This window comes from Conger conger, chromosome 4, assembly GCF_963514075.1.
Source record: "Conger conger chromosome 4, fConCon1.1, whole genome shotgun sequence".
Lineage (NCBI taxonomy): Eukaryota > Metazoa > Chordata > Actinopteri > Anguilliformes > Congridae > Conger > Conger conger.
Genome location: NC_083763.1, coordinates 62,479,654 through 62,506,441, shown reverse-complemented (window position 1 = coordinate 62,506,441; position 26,788 = coordinate 62,479,654). Strand labels below are relative to the sequence as shown.

The 26,788-nt window shown below is 37.8% G+C and overlaps 1 protein-coding gene across 1 annotated transcript in view; it reads left to right on the top strand.

Moving 5' to 3' along the window:
- The first annotated feature begins 13,318 nt into the window (after positions 1–13,318).
- The window catches only part of dok6 (docking protein 6), a 61,578-nt gene continuing 48,108 nt past the window's right edge, over positions 13,319–26,788 (top strand). Inside the window, exon 1 of the mRNA XM_061240089.1 lies at positions 13,319–13,510. Coding sequence (XP_061096073.1) covers positions 13,445–13,510 — 66 coding nt within the window. The 5' untranslated portion in view covers positions 13,319–13,444. The remainder of the gene's footprint in view (positions 13,511–26,788) is intronic.

Genomic DNA, 26,788 nt, shown 5'->3' with positions numbered 1-26,788 from the left:
TGACATAATTGTTTGCAGGGCAACTAGACCTCTATATTACGGAAGCATTGAGTAACACTCCAAGGCAGAAAATATGAGGTAGAGTTAAGGTTTAAGTCCTCTTTTGATAATATGCACATCTTTCTTTTATTCTCCTTAACAGTCCATTATTTGTTCTTTGTTTAACCTTTATTTGACCTTTATTTGTTTGTCTCATGGAGGTAGCAAAGACAAAGCATTACAATAGTAAAATCTAAAATAATAATTTCAAATATCAATGTAAACATTTTCAAGCACCAAATCTAAACATTGAAGTTTAATTTAGGACACACATTTTTAGAGACTATTAAAGTGAAAGCTGTAGATTATGTGGCAGACAAAATGAGACCAATCCATCCATGCATCCATCTATCTACCCAGGGCTTTACAAGCACACAGTTTGTGAGAGGTAGGAATACACCCTGGACAGCTTGTCAATCCATTACAGGGCAGCCAAAGCTAAGACATTAATGAAACTACAAATATTTGTGCCTGTTCAGGGCATGATGACTCACTGGAGAAAGATATGCATTCAGATACATATCAGACAGAAAAAATATCTAAAATGCCACAATTTGTTTCCACAGTAAATAGTAGAAGACTAGAAGTACTGTAGTGCTACTGTTTGGTTTCCAATGCATCTCAAGCTTTATGACTGTAGTGTACTTATTTATGGATCTAAAAAAGGGTACAGATTAAGCAATATACATTACAATAGAGAACCATATATGTCAGCGAGTTACCTTTTTTTCTCTCAAGGTTAATTAAAATAAGAAATGTCGTTAACTTTTGAAAATCTAATGAAGCCTTTTTTGTCTCCATGAAACTGATGAACGCAGTCATTGCAGAAACTCTAGAGCTGATTGATACTAGCTGGGACCTTTGGTTCGGGTGTGTTCATTTTAGAGCCAGCTCTTGCAGACATCTCTGGTGCAGAAGTGTTGTTTCAGCGCAGATTCAGTATTATGAGCACAGATTTACCACAGGAGGAAACTCAGAAACTGACCCTTAGTGCACTGACTTGGTTTTCCATTGTGCACATTTGAAAGAAAATGCATCACTTTCAACAAGCAGTTAAAATAAACTATTATAGAATATTCAGGCTAAGCTTACACAATTTATTTTTCATCAATCGATATTGTTTGAACAAATTAACGGATATGCCATACATATTTTATATCATATCCCCAAACTCTAGCTCTAAATAATTTTCATCATTGCCTGTGAAATGAAATAGGGATTTGATTGGATGTCCTAATTTCACCCTCTCTGCAGAAAACCAGAGTGCAAAGTCGGGTCCTATGGCATGTGTATGTCATTGCTCTGGATATCCCATTGCATCAATATTTCATTACACAGACAGACAGTGATCCATTATTTGAGTTTATCTGTGGGCCCTTTCACTCACTTCCTCAAGCTCTCCTTGTTGATGTGCATTTTTTGGATAGTCATTCCTCAGCTCATCAATTGGATGCTAGTACTCGTATAATTCTTTTGTGGTTCTCCGTGAAAATCTTCCTAGTTTGAATAAGCAAGACCATGGAAAATATAACTAACCAACATGCTGTCTGAGTAATGAGCTAAAGAATATAATACAGTGTAGTATCAGTTATCTGTTATGAGAATGTAAACTATTATATATAATGGTTTTATTTCTTTCTCAACACCAGATTTTCACTTACTAATAGAAATATGCTGCAGTAGAAATGTCAAATAAATGTATGTACCTTGTTTTTGTTGCTTTAAACAATTTCAAGGACATTATTTGTTACAAATATTTAATATATTATTTTTTACAAATCCACCTACTCTTTCATATCGAGCTTACTACTCTGACCTACTCAGTGTGCATGTATTGGCAATTACTTGCTAAAATAATTTCAGTCTTTCTAGAATCATATTCTCAGGACACTATTGAATATTCTGCCATGGTTCAGTACTTCCAAGTAAAATTATATATTTCCAGATCTTTGAAACCTACAGTAACATTTTGGCAAACATCCAGACATACTAACCTAAATATGCTGTAAGGCAACCTACATTTCCTCTATCAAAACACAGCTGAGCTCAACAGAATTAAGAACATACATGTGAATATAAACAATTAAAAAGAAAGATATTGTACAAATGCTGTGGGAAAGAAATGATGGCGTGTCTGGCTGTTTTAATATCAGTTAATATTTATAAAGTATACATGATATCTAAAGCAATATTTGTACAGACAATAGGTTAGAATGTGTAGAGAATTGACAATACAAATACATACTTTTCCTGATCAGCCAGGACATTACAGTGTTCACAGATGGACTTCAGTAGAGGGGATAGATTTGACATGCTGTGTACATTCTTACACATACACAAGCCATGCATACACATACACATGTATTTTTGACCATTGCATTACAGTGTCAATGCATGCAGACATACATACATGCATACAGTACATGCATCATTATGTAGATAAAGTATGAGGTTAAAATGTAGACTGTCAGTTGTAATTTCCTCCAAAAGTCTCCAAATGTGTGATCTGGAAGAACCACAGAGCAAAATCAGGTGAGGGTCTTGAATAAAATAAATGTGCAGCTAATATAGGAATACAGTTTAGGTCATCAGCGACAAAAGAAGGAATAATATTGAATCTAACTAAAAAACATCAGTTTAACCCCTTAAGTATTGGCCCTTTTCTTAACACAAGCTTGAAAATGTCATACTCAAAATGATCACTATTCTTGAACATTTTTGACTACAGGCATAATCATATTCTCTTCAGTCTCTTCTGAAAGGTAATCCTTTGGGGTTTGAATTACCCAAAACTTAATTATTCCCTTTTTCTTTCACTGAAAACACTTTTTGATTTTGAGTGGATGCAGATTTTTGGGGGTGTGCCTGATGCACTTTGAGCCACGATGGAGCCACAGCCACAACCCTTTCAAATTTGATGACAATATCAACAAAAATTAGCATTCTGCATAGTTTTTTCCAAGCTATGTCTAGGCAGTTTTCCAAAAAGGACATTTGGAGACTACAAAAGAACACATGGAAACTAAATGATATTATGGGTATGTACAATTTGTGGGCATGTATCAATACATGTAAATCCATGAGCAATGTCATCTCAGTTTATCCATCTTGTTTAAATTCAGCATGAATTCAGCAAATGCATGAAACCAACACTCAGCAGTTAGAACCAAATAGAACTGTCAAAGAGATATAATGTCATCTTCACACGACTTTTATTTTAACGTAATGTTGTCTGGGCAGTGTGTTATAAAAACTGTTAGGAAAACCAATTTCATCCAACTCTAATTATTTATTTGAGTGTTTAGGTTGGTAGCATTGAGTGCACATACTGCAATGGTAAAAATAGACCTTACCCACATAATAGCTACATCGCCTGGCTTTCCCCACCCTACGTCATTTCTGACCTTTTTCTGTTTGCAGAAGGTATTCACTTTATATTTTTTCCCCATGTCCACACCCTCACCCCCTCCAACTCCCACCCCCTGTCATAACAGTTTTTTTTATTAAAACTGTCAGATTAAATAAACAGGCCAATAAGATTTAGTTGATAGAGAATTTGAAAAAGAGAGAAAGTGAAAAATATAAAAATACAAATAAATAAATCCATAATATACATTTTTCTCTGATCAATCAAGTTTTCATTTTTGTTCCTAATAATATGATGCCAGTCCCTTTTGTCAATTTGATTTGATTTCATGGTTGTATACCCTTGTATTGGAGTTACAGTATATTGAGAAATGAATGACTCCTCAGCAGCAACTTCTACAGTGGCAATTAATTATGCAACCAGGGAATGTTTCTGCGAAACTTATCAAATATGCAAAGCAGTTACCATCAATTTGCGAGGTAAAATATCTTATACATGCATTGTATTTTTACATGCCGATGCGTAGGCTTTATTGTTAAGACATCATTTAAAAACTCACATGACAACACCGCCCTCTAAAGGAGACTTTCCCCAGCTCTGGATAATTTTCCTTGTCTAATGACATGATAACAATAATATAAATCATGATTGAGAAAGAAAAGTCTGGGCCTTCAGGGATGGCCCAGAAGAAGATAATTTTGAAGGCCATTTTGCAACAAGAATGCAGCTTATGGTTTAAGTGGAGACTGGTGTCATAGAGTTTGCGGTGCAGTACTCAAACTGCTGGAGCTAACATTGTGTTCCCTTAGCAGAAATTATTTACACACACAGCATTCACTGGTTGCCGTACAGTCTGTTCAAGTTAAAATGAGAAGAGAGGAAGCTACCTCTCCCATTGTGAGTGCAGACCATCAGAGGAATCTGCAACCGTTTCATCTTTCCTCAATTTAATTGACCGTGACTTTAATTTGCTTCGCATGCTTTGATTTTTATTTTTTCCCCTATTAGAATCAAAGCAACAAGGCACATCTTCATAGCCCGGTTCATTCTGGATTTCTGAAAGGGTATCTTTTGAAAGTCTACCTTGGTGATGCAAATAGTCATCTTATAGTCCAGGTGTGAACTAAAGACCATAACATTATCGCTTTCCATTTTATCTTTGCTTAGTTGCATGGCTGTCACTGGATTTATATTTAAGGATCTTTAACCCACTGAATGCTGTAAGGGCACAAATAATATGCTTCTTTTTTTCTGACCATGCTGTATACAGTACATACAATTTAGCCATTTTATAACACTGATTGTAACAGATAAGCAAATGTGGGGAAAAACTTTGGACTGACCTCAGGGAAAAACTTTGTGCCCAGCTGGTTGCTGAGAGAATAAACCCACATTTATCACCCAGCTTCTTTACCTTCTGGAACATACCCCTTGAGCAGATACTGAGATGCTTAGCCAAACGTGCACAGATAAAGGAACCTAATGGGTAAACATGATCAAAACAATGAACACATTTCCGTAGTTTCAAGTATATTATTAATCGCAGATATCTAACACAGATGTAAGTGGTGTTTCAATCACAGCAGTCCTCAAAGATCTTCAAAAACACTCTTTCATTTGTGTACATGCATGACCAATTTGCTTTTGATTGTATGTAACCTGCTGTGGTCTTATTTATTGTATTCATTTGAATATTTTTCCATTTATTTGGAATAATATTGCTTTCTGTTTCTATTGCTTTCATTGTGTTAAATATATTGGTAAACAGCATTTCTCTGTAAGTTTATTCTGTATGATTTTTGTCATAATATTTTTTGGAAAGCACTTTGAACACAACGTTGGAAAAGTGCTGCATAAAAAAATAAGATACAGTAAATCAAGGGATTAGCAATATGTGGCCCACAACCCTACTGAATATGACTCAGCAGGGTTGGCTGTTCCTTCTCCATATCCCCCTCCCACACACAAATATGCATTTTGTCTAAAAAAAATAACATTTAGTGTAAAAAGTATTGAAGTATTGAAGGAAAGTATTGAAGACCTCACATTTACAGACATCAAAATCCTGTTTTCATGTTATGGACAAAATCTGAATCATATTAAATCCATTTTGAGTCAACACTTTATGTAACACTTATCAATACAAGAAATAAAACACACCACTGTGTATTAGATTTCCACTCATGTGGAACAGATAAATAAAAAGAGATATTTACTAGAGGAGAGGAGGAACTAAGAATAGTTCAGAAATAATGAGACACTGTTCTCTGTAGATTTTCATCTGTGGCCAGCCATCCCAAGAAACCTCTGCTACTGCAGCTAGTATCTGCCATTGCATCTGATTGTGTTGGAGAGGGGGGGTCAGGAATGCCACACACACACACACACACACACACACACACACTCATATACACACACATGCGCGCATGCACACACACACACACACATCCACACATTTATTACTGTATCTTGAAGAGTTAGCCCAAGTTCCTTATGATTACTCAGATGTAAAGGACAAAGAAGCCCCCAAACCATATTTCCCAATGAACTGTCCCATGTAAATTGTGAAAACCTGCCACCCTCTGTCCCCTCAGAGCTCTCCCACAATGACACATACTGGCAGTGTCCTCTCAACGGAGGCAGAGAGCTGGCTGCTGATGCTCCCCTGTGCTTTCTGCCTGTGATCCCAGAGACACTGCCATTTCATCAAACCCGGGCCCAATGTGCCCATTTAGAGATCACGCTGATGTGCAGTCCTATTAAGCTGCTGAGGGAACCAGGGACTATTACCATAATTCTGCCTGCATTCTCACACATAAATGGCTTACAAAGCAATGGCTAGGTGTTCAGATTTTCTGTTTTGGAGCAATTCATTATTTATCTGGGTGGTGTAATTGAATGTCTACTAAATCATATTGGCAGGAAAACCACCCAAAGCAGTGGACCATACTATAAAACAAGGCCCCGTATAGAACACTTGCAAATGAAAGCTTGAAACAAGGTTAAAAACTGTCAAATCTGGCTTCTTTCTTAGCTTGGCTACTCATATGCATCTACAGTTCACCCTAATGTTACATGCGGCTGCATACAAGTATACATCAATGACAAACCTCATTGCATGATGTAATAGGTGTTGAGTTTCTTTGAGAGCATAACCAAGATTGCAATATTAATCACAGAGGTCACTGAGGAATTGGGTCCCGATGCATAACATATATAACAGATTGCAACCACCATCAGGTCAATCATTGATAAATTGCCCAATTGAGCACCAGTGATTATTTGACCTCAGACTGCAACTGTCATTGCTATGACATTGTGTAAATGTTCCTGGTCTCAAGACTGTCTATTGTCTCTTAACTATGTAAAACATCACCAAATGTTCATCTCTTACAGCTGCATAGAAGGTATTGCCGTATACAGTACACCCATAGTCCAAATGCAATTATAGCTAAATGTCACAATGCATAGCTTCCAGCAACCACCCTTTTTTCAAAGTATTCTCTGGTTGAAGAGTCCTTGCCTTCGGGGTTGAGCAGGGCTTCTGGGGAAAAAAAGCATTTACGTATCCGTTCTGGAAACACTTGACATTGAAATATTGGACAGTTAAAAAATGATAGCATTTTAAGTGTAAACAAGAAAAAAGAAATAACAGGAATTGTAACCATATAAGGTCATTCCTCCGTGTAAGGAGCATGGGCTTCTCATTGTTTGAAGCCCTGGATTCAGCGTATACCTGTATACAGTGGTGTGCAAACATTCAAAGTTATACAAAGGTCAGAACCTGACCTCTAAATGGTATAACAGGACACGTTAAACAGGACACATTTCCTCTCATTTTAAAGCAAGATTCCTCTTGAATTGATGTGTGGATACTTCTGAGCATTTCTCACCAAGTATCGGGCCATTCTATCTGAGATTTCAGATCTCAGATCTTCCAGACCTTGCCTTGACATAAACTGTTGCATTTATCTTATTATCTAATAAGGTTCCTGCAGTGGAAATAGGTAGTTTGAGACTTTGAGAGAGTATTTCTGTAGCCTTCTCCTCTTGGTGGAAATTAGCCATCTTCATCCTGACATCCTTGGACAACTGCTTAGAGGAACCCATGGAACACCAGACAGAACATCCACTGCGGTTTTAATTTAGAAGGCATGGAGTTACTTCAGAATAAAAAGTCTGACCTGACGCATTGAAACCCTAACAAATAAAGCACCTGGGTCTGGGCCTTAGTAATCATCCTTTTAAAAAGTAACAGAGAATAATCCAAAAGGGTTCCCACGGGGCCTTTTTCCTTTATTATAATTTATAAAAAGTAAAAAATGAAAATAAAAAGCAATATTGCTTTAAAATTTGTAGAAAGGTCTCATGTTTAACGCTGTACCATTTAGAGTTCAAGTTTGCTTTAGATGAATGTACAGATTCATTATACAGTAACAGACATTTAAACCAGGCCTGCCCAAATCTTTGGCCGTGGGCACTTCCAACATAATACTTCTTCCAAACTCACTTTTATGGAGGGAGAACTGAATATCCATTGATGAGTCAGCACTTTCTTTGGTAAACTTTTTCTGAACACATTCAGAAACTGAAATGGGAGAAAACTGGCAAGACATACACCTAACAGATTGAACAGAATTGTGTCAAATGGGTAGAATACTCAAGTAGTTCCCTGACTGACTCTGTAATATTATGAAATAAAAAAACGTATATTTATACATATAGTATGTGGCATTATACATACAGTACATTAATGACAATCACAAACCCGATGTTGAATACATACAGCCCGTGGTGCAACATTGCCTAAGCAAGAAAAAAGGAATAATACAATATTCCAACGTAATACACAGTGATGATGAAGAAAAACTGTGACAAGTTCACAATATGTATAGACTCCCCAGGAGAAAACCAACAGCTACAATAGTTGACTTGTTTGTTTGGCGAAGCTTTCTGAGAGCATAACAAACAGAAAACAAAGTGAAAACACAAGTATTGTGTTTTTGCCTTCAGTACATGCTGACACTTGACAAATAATAGTTCTCAAAGTGCCAATCATCCACACTACAGTGAATACACCCTGCCTTTCTTCTCCATCCTTCCCTGCACAGGCTAGAAAATATCTGCTTTTTTGATAGAAAATAAATCATTAAAGCAAATGGAATCTTCCATCAGGAAATCTGAATAGTCTTTAATGACCTATGGGGATAAGAATGTCAATTCTGGATGGATAATACTGTTTGCTTTCTATTGCAGACCAAGATCATTACACACATACGCACACATACATGCACCATGCAAGCACACACACACGAACACTGCACACAGGTACATAAAAGTGATTATATTTAAGAAAAGTATTTCTCACCTAAACACATTGTTTATTTTGTTCTATAACGTCCCACAGCTCAATGTTTTAGCAGTACCAAGGCAAACCCCTTATATCTATACAACATATCTGCACCATCTTTTCATGTAATACATAGCATTTGACTTTTCACATTAACATTACCATCACCATTGCTGCTTCCTGCACCTTCTTGGATTAAAGATTTCAATGTAATTTTGGATCTGTGGGATAAAACTGTTTTTATTTTTGTCACTGGCATCCAGGGAGATATATGGTTACACTGTTTCTGGTTCGTTTTCAACTCATTTAATCTTTTAATCCCACAGATCCAATCACATAATAAAACAAATCTCACAGCAACGATTTATAGTCACCTCATGGAAGCACAAATTGCTCACAGGCAAGAGGAAATGGGATTTCCTGATTAATATGATTAGTCATGCAAAGAATGGAATAGAATTTAGGCCCTGGTGCCCACAGGAATTATACAAAAGTAAAAAATAAATAAATAACATTTAAAAAAAAACCCTGATAAAATAAATAAATAAAGCATGAGGTACAATAGAGAAATTTCATTGCATTTATATGTTGCTTTTCTAGACACTCAAAGTGCTTTACAGTAATGAGGAGGGAACTCGACCACAACCAATGTGTAGGACCCACCTGGGTGATGCACGGCAGCCATTTTGCGCTAGAACACTTATCACATAGCAGCGAGGTGGAGAGCGAAAGATTTTTTGCTAATTAAATGAGGGGATGATTTGGTGACAGGTTGAAAGAGCCAGGGTTGGGAATTTACCCGTCTCTCATCTGAAAGACAGAGTCCCCATCACTACACTGGGGCATTGGGTCATTTGAACAGAGTGATGATTGCCCCCTCCTGGCCCACCAACATCACTTCCAACAGCAATTCAGTTTCCTCAGGAGGGCTCCCATCAAAGTAAGAACCAAGCACACACCCGCTTAACTTCAGCCATTTGGCAGGAGCAGGGCGCACAATGTTAAGACTGCTCACCATGCATTACTCTTAAAGCAGACTTACACACATTGGGCTCTGTGCTGGAAGAGCAAAACCAAAATGTGTGCTTTATGTGTGGCTGACAGTATATTTCTTACACAAAATATGAGCTGTATATTTTCAGCTGTACATATCATTGATATAATTTGCTTTTGTATCTAAATGAGAAACTGATACACTGCATACATGTATGATATTTCATGATGAATAGTTAGTGTTTTTATAGTGCTGTATGTGTCTTGTTGATGAGGCTGACCTTATAAGACAAAGTGATTGTTATATTTGGTCTTGGTACACTTGAATACAAGCACTGCATCTGGAATACTGCCTAAGGCCTAAAACATTGATTTTCTGAAGATATGTTGGAAAGCCCAAAGATTTTCAGTCATTTTGCCTGTGTGCCCCGGCAGATTGCTTCTCCAGAGCCTGCCTGGGTATTAGATTAAAAGGAACAAGTTTTTGAAAAATGAAATTGCAAAGCCAGTATGAAAGCCTGTGTAAGCCTACAAGTTGTGGTGATTTTTTTCATTATTATTCATATTTTTTGCGTACAATTGCTCTTATCTGTTATTTCTCTCCTCTATTTTCACAGATATAAGGGGTGAAAACAATATCAATGTCTGGTATACTGATGAAACCAATATGAAACCAATAAATTAATTTGTTGGAAGTTGGATACGGGTATATTGGAATTTGTGGGCCAGCACTGAGTTTAATGAATACCATTTTGTCATTTGTAAGTATATTTTTTGATGCATTGGAACTGGTGTCTCAATCTTGGCAAGGTTCTGTGACTAGTGATCTCTCAGACTGAAGCCTTCATTAAGGTATCAATGAAGTGCTAGCATTACTTTAGTGGCTACATTGAAGTATAACTTTTTATGTCTCTTCTTTTGACCTTCAAATATTAACATGGAACAGTACCAGCAAACACACATACACACACACACACACACACACTCAAATGGAGTGTAACTAATATTTGGTCAGCCAAACATTCCACATTCTCTTTAACGGTTGCGTCATGCATCCTAATTTCCCACTGCATTTAATGTGGCAGATACAGTCCTTAAAACAATTTTTTTTTTTTATAGCCAGAAAGTGCTGCATAAAGTGGGGGAACTTAAAGCTCACCAACCATTCCCATAACAATTTTTGGAATAACTCTGGGTTTTATGTTTGATAAATACACTCTGCTCATACTCTTGTATGCTCCAAAATGTGACAGTGGGCCAAAGGTGTTTTGGGCCAGAAGAATTTTTTCCCACCACTATTTGGATAGGTAGCTTTTGGCCAGAACCATTTTTTCCCACCACTATTTGGATAGGTAGCTATGAAGTAGAATACACTATATAAGTTAAGATGGTAGTTAAAACAAACATTTCTATTGGTCTTATCACTCTCTAGCGGCCACTCCTGGTCAGATTTTGAGGTGGATGAGATATTCTTTGGTCGTCAATTCACCTTGATTTTGTACATTGAATTCAATGGACAACAAGCTGTTTTGCAGTGCATGCACATTGCAGACTGTTAACAGTTACTTCCATGGGTTTGCTGCCTGGTCCCTCCCACCCTTTCCAGTTTCTGTGTGCCCCACAGAACTGTGGAATGCCAAGAGCATGCTTGGTGATCCCAGTGTCCCAGTTAAAATGTTTTTTGTACAGTCATATTTCAAATGTTATAATACATGTCTGGCTCAATAACATAATGAATAGTCTTGAGAAGGCTTCTTATAATGATATGTTTGTTGACATCAAGTCTGTGCACAAATATAAAGCAGTTCTGGATTGGTCCTTTACTTAGAACTTAGATATTCGGCACTAAACTGTAAAAACATAAGGCATTCTGTAATTGTTTTGTATTTTAGTGAACTTTTGTGGACAATGTATGTACATGTATGTACATGCTCTGACATACATTTTTTCTGTCTTAAATATCTGAATGGTTCAAGCCCCTTTTTATTTTTTAAGTTTTCAGGAGTCTTCTGGATTTAGGAATGAGCTCCTTGCCCAGGAGAAGAAATAAGCTGATAGAATCTTCTGAAAATATAAGCAGTAGTACTGGGTAGTGGGACCTACCTATCATGGCCAGCCAGCTGACATACAAAACTGAATTTAGTAAGCTAATAATGGTAGCTACCTACTGTAAGGTTACCGAACGCTCACCAGCCACCTGTTTAATGATTAGCCACCAAGGCTAATCTCCCGCAAACCCAGCTCCAATGAAGCAGCCAAACCATACACGTCTCCTCTTGCCCTACTCCTTCTATTGGATCATATAATATATGAGTTCAGTCTATTATACACCTGCTTTTCAGATGCACTAGAGAAATAAAAAGTGTCCAGAACTGGCCCAAACTGTTTTTGAATAACAAATACATGTAGACAAGCATGGTATTGGGCAGAAGTGACACAGATACAGGTTGCCAGTGTATCATAGAAATATTTTCAAGGTGAAAATCCTGCTTAGTACGCCTTTAAATAGAAGGCATGCTTTTATCTACAGATAAAGATCCAACTGAAATGTATTGGAATGACATTGGCTTGCTGAAGATTACTATGGACAGACAAGAGGTTGTACTGAGATTGACATCTACAAATCAGGTTAATCCTAGATAATACAAAAGCTATCAAGATTGTTTGCTGTAAGGTAATGCAGGTAATAGGCTAGTTCATGCTGAAATCACAGCATTCAATACATTACAGGCTGTGTCACCAGAACATATATGAGCTATAATGAATTAGGTATTTATTAGGTATTCATTAGACTTATTTTAGACTTATTACGTCTTCTGCTGCTGAGTTTCCATTTATAGTTTTGATGCGTTGTGTGTTCAGAGATGCTCTTCTGCCAACCACTGTTTGTAATATATGGCTATTTGTATTATTGTCACCTTCCTGTAAGCTTTCACCTGTCTGGCCCTTCTCCCCTGACCTCTCTCATTAACTGTGTGTTTTTGTGTGTGAAAATCACAGGAGATCAGCAGTTTCTGAGATACTCAAACCATCCTGTCTGCCACCAACAATCATTCCACGGTCAAAGTCACTTAGATCACATTTTTTCCCCTTTCTGATGGTTGATGTGAACATTAACTGAAGGTCCTGACTCGTATCTACATGATTGTATGCTTTGCACTGCTGCCACACAACTGGCTGATTAGATAATTGCGTGAATAAGCAGGTGTAATAACATAAAAATGTTCCTGATAAAGTGCTCAGTGAGTGTATATATATATTTAATAGGCAGTTTTAATAAGCATATATATATATATATATATATATATATATATATATATATATATATATATATATATATATATGAATGCTTATTAAAACAGGCAGAGCTGGAATATGGTATATATTTTGTATTTAGGCAGTAGAATATTACGCTCTGTCCGTTCACTGAGCATAAAGACTACAATCTTACAAACTATGGAGACTTTATGATTTCACCCCCGTCCTGAATCAAGGATGGTGCGATCCAGGAAGCGGCACTTCTCGAATTAAATCAGCTGACGGAGTGTATCTCCCTGGACTCAAATGGAATGAGCCGAATGAGCCGGTTGCTCGAACGCTGTCATCGGAGCAGGCTGTGGGCTGAATGCCGGACTGACTAAAGAAGGACTCGCAGCTACAAAAAAGAGGACTTTTTGTCTGGGGACAGAAACGCGATGGCCTCCAACTTCAATGATATTGTGAAGCAAGGATATGTGAAAATTCGGAGCAGAAAGCTTGGGGTGAGTAACACTCCTTGGCAGTGCAGCTACTAATTGTCAGCAGCAGCTGGATTAAAAATGGTTTAATTGCTGGATGCTACCCGGCTGTGTGCTGAAAAGAGAGGGTTTTTATAAATGTGCAGAAAGTGGAGTTCTTTCTAATTGTTTGTGTTTACGTACTGTGCATGCCTGCAATGTAAAAAAAAAAAAAAGAAAAAAGAAAAGAAAAAGACACCCACTGATTAAAAAAGGTTGCGCACAGTTATAATACGCTAAGTTCTAACGTTACACTACAATATTTCACAGCACCGCCTATCTAGTAAAACATAACAACACAAACTTCAACCCAACTTTAAAGTAACAACTACTTTGCATGTACGTGGACATTTTATCATCCACTTTTCCTTTAATAATTTAGTTACGATATTTTTAAATTTCCTCTAATGTATAACAAAAGTTATATACAAATGTCTGGACTATTTAAAAAAAACAAAACCATTTTAAGTAGTTTTGGAATTCGGAAATTGTGTTTGCTAATATAATTCTTGGAGTTTCCAAAGTATGACTTGCACATTGACATTTTCACATTGCACGTTCCTAGTATTGACTGCAGCGAGAAATCTTGTTGTTTTCGTGCATGACATGTACCTCCGTTTTGTTTATAACATTGTATGCGGGGCAAAACTGCAGCAGGTGAGCTCAGGTGAAGGAGCTCACTTTCAGCTCTAGGGCTCCTGTTATCGGCTGGAGGTCTATGGGTTCTCCTTGCTGGCTGCCAACATACCCCTTCTGCAAGGAAATAAACCCAGTGATTAATGGTCCTTTGAAATTGTCTTCTAGCAAAAGAGGTATTGCATTTCTTGCGAAGCGAAATAAGGGAGATTCAGGAGCTATTCATGCTCAAAGGATGTCATATTATTTTGGTCTGCAGAATATTTTATGAACATATGCTTTTAAAATGCATGGGGAAATGCTAAAGAGAATCAGGCAAAGGAAATCATACATCCAAACTATATTCTCTTTGGCAAACAGTACAGAGACAAATAAAAATATCTATGTCTAAGCCACCCCATCCTTTTTAATGGAAAATTCTATCAACACATTAAATGAACATTGACATGAAACTGTATAATTGTGCAATACTTCTGCTGTGCTATCATTAACCACATTCAGGTGCAGCTGACCATGGACTGGGTCAGCAGTCAGCACAGCACTCTTTAAAATGGCCGTTTGCAGTTTTTCTTGATTTTAGAAGGCATACCTGATGCTGGGTCTTTTCCAGTGGGGAAAGGGTTTGTTTGTCCCCCACACATGGTTGTGCTTACATTGTGAAATGTGCTTGGAATTAAAAAAATAAATCTTAAATTAGCATATTACACATTGCATAGAAGATGCTAATAAGCATGGACAGTTAAGGACTTGACTAATTACCAACAAATTTACTAATTACACTCATTCTGTAGTAGTATTTCCATGTTATTAGCATTAGGTATGTGCGGTTTGAGAAATATTTTAGTTTGAATGATTTTTTTTTTTTTTGCTTAGGTAATTTGTTAGCTCCAATAGTACAAAGGCACTAATGAAGGATCATAGCCTGACTGCTTGATAATTCACTATGTCCCTGCTCTGAATTTAACAAGGAGTATGTCTGCAGCTCATTTACCTTCAAACCAAGTACAGCATTAACGGAACGGAACACATTATTTAATTGCCACATCTGCTGAATCTAGATATTGAAGATCACTATGCGTTTTCAAGCAGTCAGAGGAAAAAAATGTTATTACATAAAAATCCATTAAAAATAGTGGTTATCATCCAATTCATTTTCTATCCGTTCCCTATGTTGTGTTGCTCATTTGTAATGACAGACAAATCAGAAAAATCCAGAAACATCTCAATTTGTAATTTAAACAAGTGCTTTGATGCCTCTTACTTATTTAAGTATATGAGCACAGAAACCACAGTCACAAGTAGGTGCGTAATCAACATTGCAAGTTGTTTATGGATATTAAATGACAGAATAATATATATTGTATGGCCCTGCTTTGTTTTTGTTGGTAACATATTGAACTGGTTTTAACTGGAAAAAAAGGTTGCAACAGTGGTATATGCATGCTACACATTGTTTGTTTAATTTGAAATATTGATATTTTGATTGTCTTTCTATGGCTTAAAGGCTATGGGGACAGGCTTCTCAGAGTGGACAGTGTGGTCCACTCTTCTGTCTGCTAACTTCTGACATAATACTGTTACCAGCTATTTTTATCTGCCCACCAACAGTAGGTTAGGCTCTTTAAAAAGGTTTCTGAACCATTTGTCTACACATACTTTTCCTTGGGAAGATTCCAAGTTAAATAATATAAGCTGTCCAGATTTCTTAGATACCGGGCAGCAGATTGAAGAACCTTTTTATTGATGTTATTATTCACCTTTGCTTTGGTTGCAATACACAAAGTGTGACTTGGAAGGACATATTTTCAGCAGCCATGCATTCAAATGTATACCAGTCTCTCATTGTGACATTATGGCAACCTCTACAGTTTGTCATGTGTAATGATCACCCTTTGATCTGGAAAATCAATGTGTACTGTATAGGATTACAGAAGTTAGTGCACAGCCTGAGGATCTTTGGTGAAATTAGTCTGGAAACTCATTATTAATTTTTTTCAACACTGCAGTTAACTAGGCTATATTTCAGATACCACAGTCAATTAACGAAGAAGTTAAAAGCATTTTTGGTGGAAATAAAAGTTATCCTGCTTCAGTCTGAAAACTGGCTTTGTCAAACATGGAAACATGGAACATGGAAGAAATACTTCCATTTAACAGACTTCTCTGGTGCAAGCCTGTGGCACTGCGGGGTGGGGGTGGGGGGTCTGTGTTTTTGAGAGAAATCAGGAAAGACAGGTGACAGTGTAGGTTTGCAGCCTAATGTGCAAGACACCTGATTCCCACAAAGGCAAGTAGAAAGCAGCCCTTGGGCTCTTCTAAAGCCAGAATGGAAGACTGGTCAAGTTGGATGGACATTCTGCCACCAATTAGGACTGGCATACTGGAAGCTTAAAAAATACCTTGGTCATCAGAGAATATATGTGAGGACTGCTAGAGGCACTTCAGGATTTGGAAAGGGTTTAGCATTCACCAATGCACAATAGGATATTTTAGTCATCAGCTGCAATGCAGAGGTTTGATACTTTGTGATGCCGGCAACGAACCCAGCGCAGGGAGCCCTGACCATTACTAAGGGATGCTTCTTATCACAGCAGGAGAGCAGAGGAAGTGCATGTCTTCATTGAGCATAGAGAAAAAAGTTTGCTTGCTAAGAGTTTCTGCTCAGTGCATACAGCAGTAATTATACAGTCTCAGTCAAAGAGGAGAGGCATGAAAGAGACTAGTTGGATATAGAAGCAGCTTGTATGGACCACACATTATTACCCATCGGTTATGTTTGTGAATATGATCTAATCAAAATTAGGGTGAAAACAACATTTGACGGGTGGTTGGACCCGTGGAAGGGAATGAAATGGATAATAAATCAATTATATCCATTGTGTTCTCTGTCATAGTGAAAATGATTAGTGGTGGTTTAGTCCAGAGGGGAATGGTGATTCGTGGTCATCCACTGTAGAGAACATGCAGCATATGAATGATTTTACAGTCATAACTGGAACAGCAACAGTGCTTTGCCATTCTCATTCTCATATTTGGGGCTTTGAACATGCAACTGAGCCAAACTGTTGATTATGGCTCTCTGCGATTTCAGCGGAAATCACCTGCCCCTTGCAATGAGCCTCTAACAGTCCAACGAGAGCGATAGACTTGCTAACCTAACCTGTCTTCTGTATAATCTCACTCACAGAACACAGAAATAAATGGTTGAGGCCAGTTTTTCCCACTAATATTGGTCATGACAGGATGAGTAGTGTTGGCTAGGCATTGCCCATAGTTTGGCAGCACTGTTGAGCTGGGCTGATCTGAATGTGTGCAGTATAGGTAGATGATTTCAGATACCACAAAAATGGAAGCTGTAGATTGCACTGAAGCAACCGGTTCACATATTACAAACTGAGCCAGTAGATCAAACCTAGCTGTAAATTATCATGTTGCCTTTTTTGTAATATTCCCATATGGGCTTTCTCCAGTATGACTGAAATATGGAAAAAAGAGAAAATCCTCTGCCAGAAGAAGGGAAACTGGGACCTTTTATAGATTATCAATATCAGTGAAGCATTCATTGTCAATGTGTCACTGTCACTGTCAATGTACACGCATATTATTTATTTATGCAGCTTGTAAGACATGATTTAGTGAATTATTGGGGAGAATGCTTTGAGATATTGCCCACACACAAAGCAAATGCAAAGTAATAATGTTGCCCATTCACAAGACGTTGGCCTGCACTATTCTGCAATAATCTGAAAGAATATTGCCAGAATAAGATGCTTTGTCAGTACTTTCCCAGATGAGCATTGGTCACAATGTGACATTCTTACATTCTACTTTCATTGTGCTTTCACAGTGTTTCTGGTTATGATGAACTGTGTCATTTTGGGTCTTTGTTATTTCTTTAATGCAACTTTCCCTTCTTGCTTCAAGCTCTTTCAAGCACATTAAAATGTAGAGAACACACCTTTTTCTTTCACCAATGGAACTGAAAGGTGTAGGGACCAGAGAAAATGATAGGGTACAATGTATCGATCATGTGAAATGGGAGTAAAGAACTGAATGTAACAAACCTGAAATGTAACAAGCCACTTCTGGCAAGGCCTGATCTACTCCTTGAAAGGATCCTGGCAATAGACTGCAGTATAAAACCTACAATAATATAATTGCATGATCCCGCGGGTTGCTGAATGGAGATCCTGTGGTGATGGACCCTGCCGGGCCTTCCTGCATAAGGTAAATGTTGAAATCGCAAGGCTGAGCAATGAAAGGCACCGCAAAAGGGTAAATGCCTGACCTTTCATAATGCTGACCTTTCAGTCCAAAGGTGTGCATACATTTCACATATGACTGGCAAAAGGTCTATCCACAGTGTCATTTAATGGATAGACCATACACAGTGTGACAATTTTTAAACACACTTTTAAATGAAGGAGGGGTGGGCGCTTCTGGCTCTCTCCTTTTTCAATGGAAGACCATTCATTGAGAACACTAGGGCATGGGGATTTGTTTGTAATGCCTTAATTAAATAAGGATTAGAAACCCCCCCCCCCCCCCCCCCCCCAAAAAAAAAAAAAATATATATATAGGCCTTACAAAGCACAACTGAACAAGTTCCTAATTTGAAGATAAAATAGCAGAAGGTCCCAAATCTAATGCTTCATAATAGCTAAAGGTCGTCCAAAACTGATTTTTCCCCTTGAGTAAGCACATGAATTCTAAATAATCCAATTTGTTATGCTTTATTTTGTAATCTCAGTTGCTCCCTTTTTGTAAATAGGAGATGGCACACCTCTTTGAACATGGCACTATTGGCATTCTAGAGCAATGGCACAGTAAACCTCATCATTCTGTATTCGTCTTGCTGATGTTTCTTCTGCGCTGCCTCAGAACGTTTATTCAGAAGAGTACTGCATTTTATTTCATCTCACAATTTACTTTTTAATATTAGGAATGTGGAACAAACCACTCGACCATACACTTTATCCTGGCACTTTGAGATTTGGGAGGAAACAAATTGTAACTTGTTCTGGGACCAATGATCCAGTTAAAATCTCTTCTGTATCATCTTATTTCCTTATTGTTAAACAATGCAGACATTTGTATTCTTGTCTAATTGAATGTTCACTCATCAATACTTCTGACGCAGAACGGAATGGCTGAGGCCAGTGTTTTGCTAGTTTTAGTACGGGACATTATTCTTTATTGGGGAGCCTTGTATAGCCCCTGTTAAAATAAAGGTTTAGAAAGGGGAGATTTGATGGAAAATAATAAGGCACTTTGGGTAATATCCTGAAGGATATTAGGAGTGCTGAAGCAGACCAGGGCTTTCACTCTAATGGTGAATCGTGGTTGGTCTGCCACTACCTCCCAGTGGTAATAAAGTTAATCGCCAACCTTAAAGTTCAATATGTCATGAGTAAAATGGCACATCTATAGATCATTCAATTTCATCAGAATGTTACAGTCTGATGGATTAGAGATTGCTTTATTAAATTGCATATTGTGCATACTTCTACGAATCGGTGAAATGTCATGCACTATGCCTGTCACAATTGCTTGTGACTCAGCTCGCTGTGTTTGGGACTCATTCACATTCCAATAAAATGTGATGCTCTATAAATTTCTAAGGGCATATGAAAGGCACAGCAGCTTTGGAGCATTAAGTCAAGCTGACATTAATTAGAAATAAATGTGCTTGTCCTCTTATTTGAGATGTGTTTTTGTCGTACTAAACAAACACATCAGAGACTGTATATTTTATTTTTTTTATTGCATATTTCAGTGTTTCATTATTTTTGTGGGAATGATTAAGTTCATAGCAGTACATTCTACTTTATTGCAGGCATTTTAAACTACAGACAAGCCTAATGCACTGGAAAGCACAGGAGAAAAGAATATCTGCGGCAGATTTCTGGCCCCATGCTAAGCCGGCACTCTCCCATTCAACGGTTATTAACTTGCCTAACCGTTTTCTTTTGTTTCTTGAAGGCATCTTCCTCACACAAGGGGGTTTTGTCCTCTGCTTTCAGAGGACTGTATATTGAGAATATGTATTATAATAGACCATGGTTTTTTTTTGATGCCAGCAAGTTAGTAACAATGCCACAGACATGTGTATGAGAACAATGATAGTATTGTCTGAGGGACAGTGGACATGTCTATTCTAGTCAGTTCTCCCCTGCGCTCCACTATTTTACACAATGGCAATACATAATAGTCAAAAACATGGTTAATGAAATTCACTATTATGTAGTGCTTTTTACATTTCTATGAGAATAAAGGGTTTAATTCACAGAACAGAAACGGTAGGATCAGTGCACTCCTTGTACGGACCCCTCGTACAGCATGACGATATGACGAATAACATCAGTTGTTTTGATTTCATCAGATTCATTCAGGCAAAGACCTGGAAATTAATTGTGGCTTCTTATTGGTATTGATTAACTGCTCTTCTGAGGATGCAGAAACAATATAACTAATGTTATTCACATTGAAAAATGTTGCACTGTTACGCAGTTGCTTTTGCAAATGAATCATGTCTAGGACCATAGTTGAACATTTCACATCATTGATTCCTGCTGTTCTTAATTATCAGAAAAGCTTTTACTTTGAACTGGGACAGATGTTACTATTAGCTGTTCACTGTGTCAGGACGGTTAAGATTAATGAAGTAATGCGCAGAAACAGAGAGCGGTTCACTTCCATTTTCACCTTGGAGTCCTTGATCCTCTTTTTAAAGTCCTCTTTGAAAAAATACTTTGCTCATTGCTTACTACTTTTACTATTTCTTTCTAATTTCTCTAATCCTGGGCTATTGTTTCAGAATGTCATTTAATTGGCAATTACGTTTGAAATAACAGTGTTTTGTGATTGTATAAAATGTGACTTATTTAAAAATTTCTGCACAAAGTTTAGATTTTCTATGCTTCTTTTGGTTCCCAGCGTAACCCATTTTGCTTTCACTTGAGAAATTTGCTGGGATTTACACCGCTTAATATAGTCTGTGGATGTAGAGTCCTATTTTAATATTGTCAGCACAAAGCAAGGCACTGCACCAGTGGTTAGGGGAGTGTGGTCTCAGGACGAATTGTTCTGATCGGATGGGGACGCGGCTGGCTTGGCATTGCATCTTGGCACTTGGCTTGTTACCCACAAGTATGTTTTGAGATTTGTGGTCCAATCAAGTACAGCAACGTTCCATGTAAGAGCTCATCATTGCTTAGGCCAACACACATTGTAAAAAATAAAATAAAAAAGGACATGCTGCACCACTATACTGTACGCAGCAAACATCTGCAGTGTTCCAGAGGAGGCTTGAATTTGCCACCTCCAAATGTTTTTGTTCTCAGGAGCCCACTTTTCAGTTTTGAATATGAAAATGAAATATGAAATATTTTGGCTGAAAATAAATCTACTGTCTGAGACTAGTTCAGTTTCCGCAGCTTCTTTAATCCCTTTATCATTTGAAAATCTCCAGGGGCTGTTATCCTCTGGGCTTCGGCCTAGGCCGGTAGGTGCTTACCACTAGACTAATGGCAGCAGAGACGGAGCTGGGGAGCTGAACTCAACAGCCTGTGCTGTAATGAGATGCCACCGAACCTCACTCCACGTCACCTCTCAGACGACATTTGACATTTGTGTGGTACTGTTTTCCTCTCATCTTCTGTGGTAGTCTAACCAGAGACAGGAAGTGTATTGCCACCTTTCTGCAGTCCAGAGTCGGCTCTTCTTATGAAACTCCTTGAAGTGAATTTTCCGGAACTTCCACCTTTACTTGATATTCGTATTCAACCTGTCAGTTTTTTCCCCAGCCCACACAAATCATTCATCCCCCAAAAACTAAAAAAAAAACTTTAAAAAAAATCCCACTGCTGAGTGTCCCGTCGTGTGGTTATTTAATTTTGTGAAGATAAATGAAACCACCTCTGCAGATGATAGCATGATCGTTAGGTTTGAAGCCCACAGTGAGGAGCTGTAGCATGGTGCAGCAGGTGCTGCTTATTTTTATTCCTTTTAAAAATGTTCTGGACACTAATGAGCTGTGTGGTGCTCACCTGCAGTATAACTGCAATATGATCTACTTAATATTAGGCTGAGCTTGATGTTTCCTCTGGAGTTATTGTGAACAAATGAATTCTGGAAAAGCACTGCCAAGGGAAAGGCTATATTGAGTGCTGTTCCATTCTTGGCAGCACCACTTGCAAAAATAATTTATTGGGTATAATAGAGAACAAATGATTCATGCAGTAATTCAACAATGGCACAATGCAGTATATACAGTAAAGTCCATGAGTATTTCGACAGTGACACATTTTTTGTTGTTTTAGCTCTACTCCAGCATATTGAAACCTGAAACAATGAATATGATATTAAAGTGAAGGATATCAGCTCATTTTCATACATAGTTCCCCTGTTTTAGGGGACCAATAGTAATTGGACAATTGGCTGCTCAGCTGTTTCATAGCTAGCTGTGTTGTTGCATCATTAGCTAGAGTACACAAAAGCTAGCAAAAGGTATTGTAGAGTATATTACTGTTGTCTCTGAGGGCCAAAGAAGTGCAAATTCCAGTAAAACAGGCCATTATGATGCTGACAAATCTGAATCAACAAAATCAACTGTTTCATGCATTGTCAAGAAGCCAGAATGCATTTGTGAGTTAGGTTGGGGTGTGCTGAAGTCCATTTAAAAACCATACCACCTCAACCTGGTGCCTACAACCAGTAGTGTTATGGCTTTAGCATGTTTGGCTGCCACTAAAACTGTCTTAGTTGTCTTTATTGTCGGTGTGACTGCTGAGTGCAACAGCAGAATACATTCTTAATTCTATTTTATCGTCTCAGATCCAACCAATTCTTTTCTATTTTTCTTTTATATAAACTCTGAGAGGCATTGAGAAATGCCTGAACTCACCTGGGAGTGCTTCAGGAGAATCACCCCAAAAGATGCTGCTAAAGCAATGTCCCCAAAAACACTGCTAAAGCAATGTCCCCAAAAACACTGCTAAAGCAATGTCCCCAAAAACACTGCTAAAGCAAGAAAGTGGCCAGAAAGTGGAATGTTCTTGATTGGCCAAGTCAATCACCAAACCTGAATCCAATTTATGATGATGATGATGATGATGATGTGTCTGGGTCGAAGATTTCACGAGGTCATCAAATGAAAGGATATGCAACCAAGTACTACATATTATGAATTGTATTCCTTTGTCCAAATACTTTTGGTCATATAATTTCTAATTGTGATGATAGCCTTAGGTTTATTTTGTAATTGAGCTTTTACCGACTCAGTGCACATGTGAATTGAAAGGAAGACTTAGGAAGACGTTTCATAATTTCTCATGATTAAGACTTATGATTATCCAGGTTAATCAGTTTCTGCCCATATCCACTTGTTGTTCCTAGAGCATGCTTTTTTTTAAAGCATGCTTTTGCTTTAAACAAGCTAAATGGCGGTTGTTAGAACATGATTTTCTGAGCTGAACCAATGGAGGTTGTTTAAAAAGGTCATTTATCCCAAAAGATAAGAAACCTATAAACTCATTTGCAATGGTTTTAGCTTTTATACATAATTATTCAAGAATTTGTAAGAAATATTGTTTGCTAATTATTCACTAAATGACTAACTTAATGAGGCTGATATTAATCAATGTCATGTTTATTTCGTTTAGGAAGTATGCAGTTTGTTTTTGGTTTTCTCCATTAGGTTTGTGACACTCATCAGACGGCTTTATCAGTTATCTGGAGAAAAGGACCCCAGGTTGTGTGCAGTAATAACACAGTGGTTACCCCAGGGTAGATCCTGTTCCTCACTGTGAATTCTTACAGGACAAATCTGGTTACTGACAATGGATGGAGTGATAAAAACATGCTACCAAATAAACCTACCTGTGTGTCATTCATCATAAACCGGATGTTCCTTCCAACTGTTGCTGTGCACAAGTGTTTGCCTGGTAATAATATAATATGCAAAAGTACTGATTATAACTGTATATAAAGTGACATTTATTTTTTCCATTGTTTGTCCAATGGATTGACTTAAAATAATACACCAAATATGTTCATCCCTTCCCCTAACATAAAAGTGCCTTTGGAAAGTAGGTTGTACCAATTTTAAATAAATATCTGACCCATATTATAAGTGGGTTGGGGTAAAATTATTTTAACTCCTAATTCTAGGATTTCAGAATGGCTCCATAGAACTACTGTAAGCTCTGATTTGCTAGTACATTAGACCCTTGATGTAAAGATAGCTTTTTTTATAGTTCTGCTCTCTGGGGTTGATGGCTGCTCTTTCTATGTTGACGTGCATGCTGAATCACAAGTGGATGTAACGCATCCATGGCCTTTGCCGAGAGCCTTATACTGTATATTTGGAGTCTGTTTTTGGCATGAGCTTTCATTCAGGGGCATGCCTTTACTGTCCTCCATGTCTTGTATACCATTTACTCTATGCTGTAACTTGTAAAAATCAGTTGAGACATTAAATTGTAATATGAAAGCAACTTTTTTTTTTTTTAAGTGTTAAACGCCTTTTCTTTTGTATGCATTTGGGAGGCTTGCTCTCATGCTGTTACAATGCATGCCTCTCCTTTACACAGAATCATTTAGGGGAATTTTCTGAGAAGGAGAGAGAAATCCTGACGATGAGGCATCAGCTGAATGGATGTTCTTTTGCCAATCAAATTAGTTTTACAGTGTTTGTACTATATTTAGCACCACCGTCTTTATGTGAGCTTGTAGTTGTTCAGTATCTTTATTGATTTTAGCTTTGGCTTAGATGGAAAAGCCTCCCTGTGCAACCTGCATGGGTAAGCAAAATTACTACGTAATTCCAACAAAGCACAGGCGACTTTTAGATGAGGTTAAGTCTGTTCCATGTTTCCTGGCCCTTACATAAGCATCATGCATTTTGTGAAATGTGAGGGTTTAAGGGGCAGATTCTCTGTCCAGCTGTATTGTGGCTGCAGTGACCTTACACATATTACTCACACAGCAGTTCTGAGAAAGGATTAACTTCCCACACCTGTGCTATTGCTGCCACAATATATGCAAATAGTGTTTGTTTGTAGGGAGCTCTTGCATATCTCAAAACATTATTCAAGGTTATGATTTCTCTGTGCTTCTGTTTATTGTATTGCATGGAATTAACATTTTATCTGTAATTCCTTTGTTTCACACTTCATTGTTTAATAGCTCAGCGTTCTAGTTTAAATGCACATTGTGCACAATTGCTGATGGTGGGGTTTGTTGTCATGTGTAAGCGATAGTTATAATGATAATTGACAATGAAAATCCATTTTCTGTCTGACTTGTCAGATGTTTCTGAATGTGCTCCAGGAAGATACAATCAATAGGTCATTCTGGTAATCCTGTGTGGAATCCGATGCCTAACAGGAGGAAAAAAAACATACAGCCAAGTCTGAACAACAGAAAGTATTAATGAATAATAAATAAGGTAGATATAAATGTTAGAATGGTGATTAAATTATGAATTTAAGTGGTATTCCTGCTGGAAAATGAACAGTATTAAATGGCTAATTAAATAAACTAGATGGGTGCTCCCAAAGCCACATCTTATTGAAAGTGATGGCTAAAAAACAATAAATGGTAAAAATAAAAAAATGGTAAAATGAAAACGTCATTTGTAAGTGGTATTGACATGCCTGATTGTTACTTTCCATTTCTGCATTGTGTCTTATCAATACAGTATATTGCTAGGGTGGTTAACTGGGATTATGCGTACTGCTAACTGGAAGTGGATTGGTGGCCAGATAATCTCTATATCCCTGTTTGTGGCATCACATTTTTACTGTTTACAAAGTATTGATAATATTAAAGACCACAATTAAAAAAAAACACATTTTGCTGTTGTGAAATAATCTAAGATGATTTGATGTGTTCTGTGCAGTAAATTATGACATCTGCCTTGCATTTGTCATTTTAACCATAGGCCATCTGGATCAGGATGTGCCGTCTCAATGGCCAAACACTATCAGCTAGAATGGGTAAAAAAAAACTGGAAATTAATTGTATTTGACAATACAATTTGCTGTTGATAAGCCTGGGTCTTACTGGCTGTCTGAATTTCTGGGGTGCTAATTGCTTGAGAAAAGTGCATTCTTCTGTGTACCCTTTGGCTATACACAGACATATACTTGATTTTGTATTGCGTGCCTTTTAAACTGGCTTCCAGCTGTGGTGTTGTCTGCAAAGCATGTTTGATTCCATTCAGTTGGACCTTTCTTATTAATTTTATAGACTGGGTGTCAAGAGGAAGTGGTATTGAACCTGCCTGGAGCCCACTGACTGCAGTTGCTAGGGATGTGGTTGGTGAAGCATGGGTCTGGCAGCAGCTGTGGTAACTCTTCTCAGAGCAGCCCTATGATCCAGGCTTCTCTTCCTGCCTCCAGCATTTCGGCTCCTTGCCTCCCTCACTCCAGCAGGCTTCATACAGGACCTGTCTGTCCCCTGTGCTATCAGCACCAGAGATCTCTCAAGTCTTCATTTTCAAGATTCCCCTGGTATCTTGGCCTGCATATAAACGTTTAAGAAGAACTCGCTCGTACTTCAGGACTATAGCATTCTCAACAAAGTTCAGAAAAATCCCGACCTACCCTAGCTGCGTAGGATGTT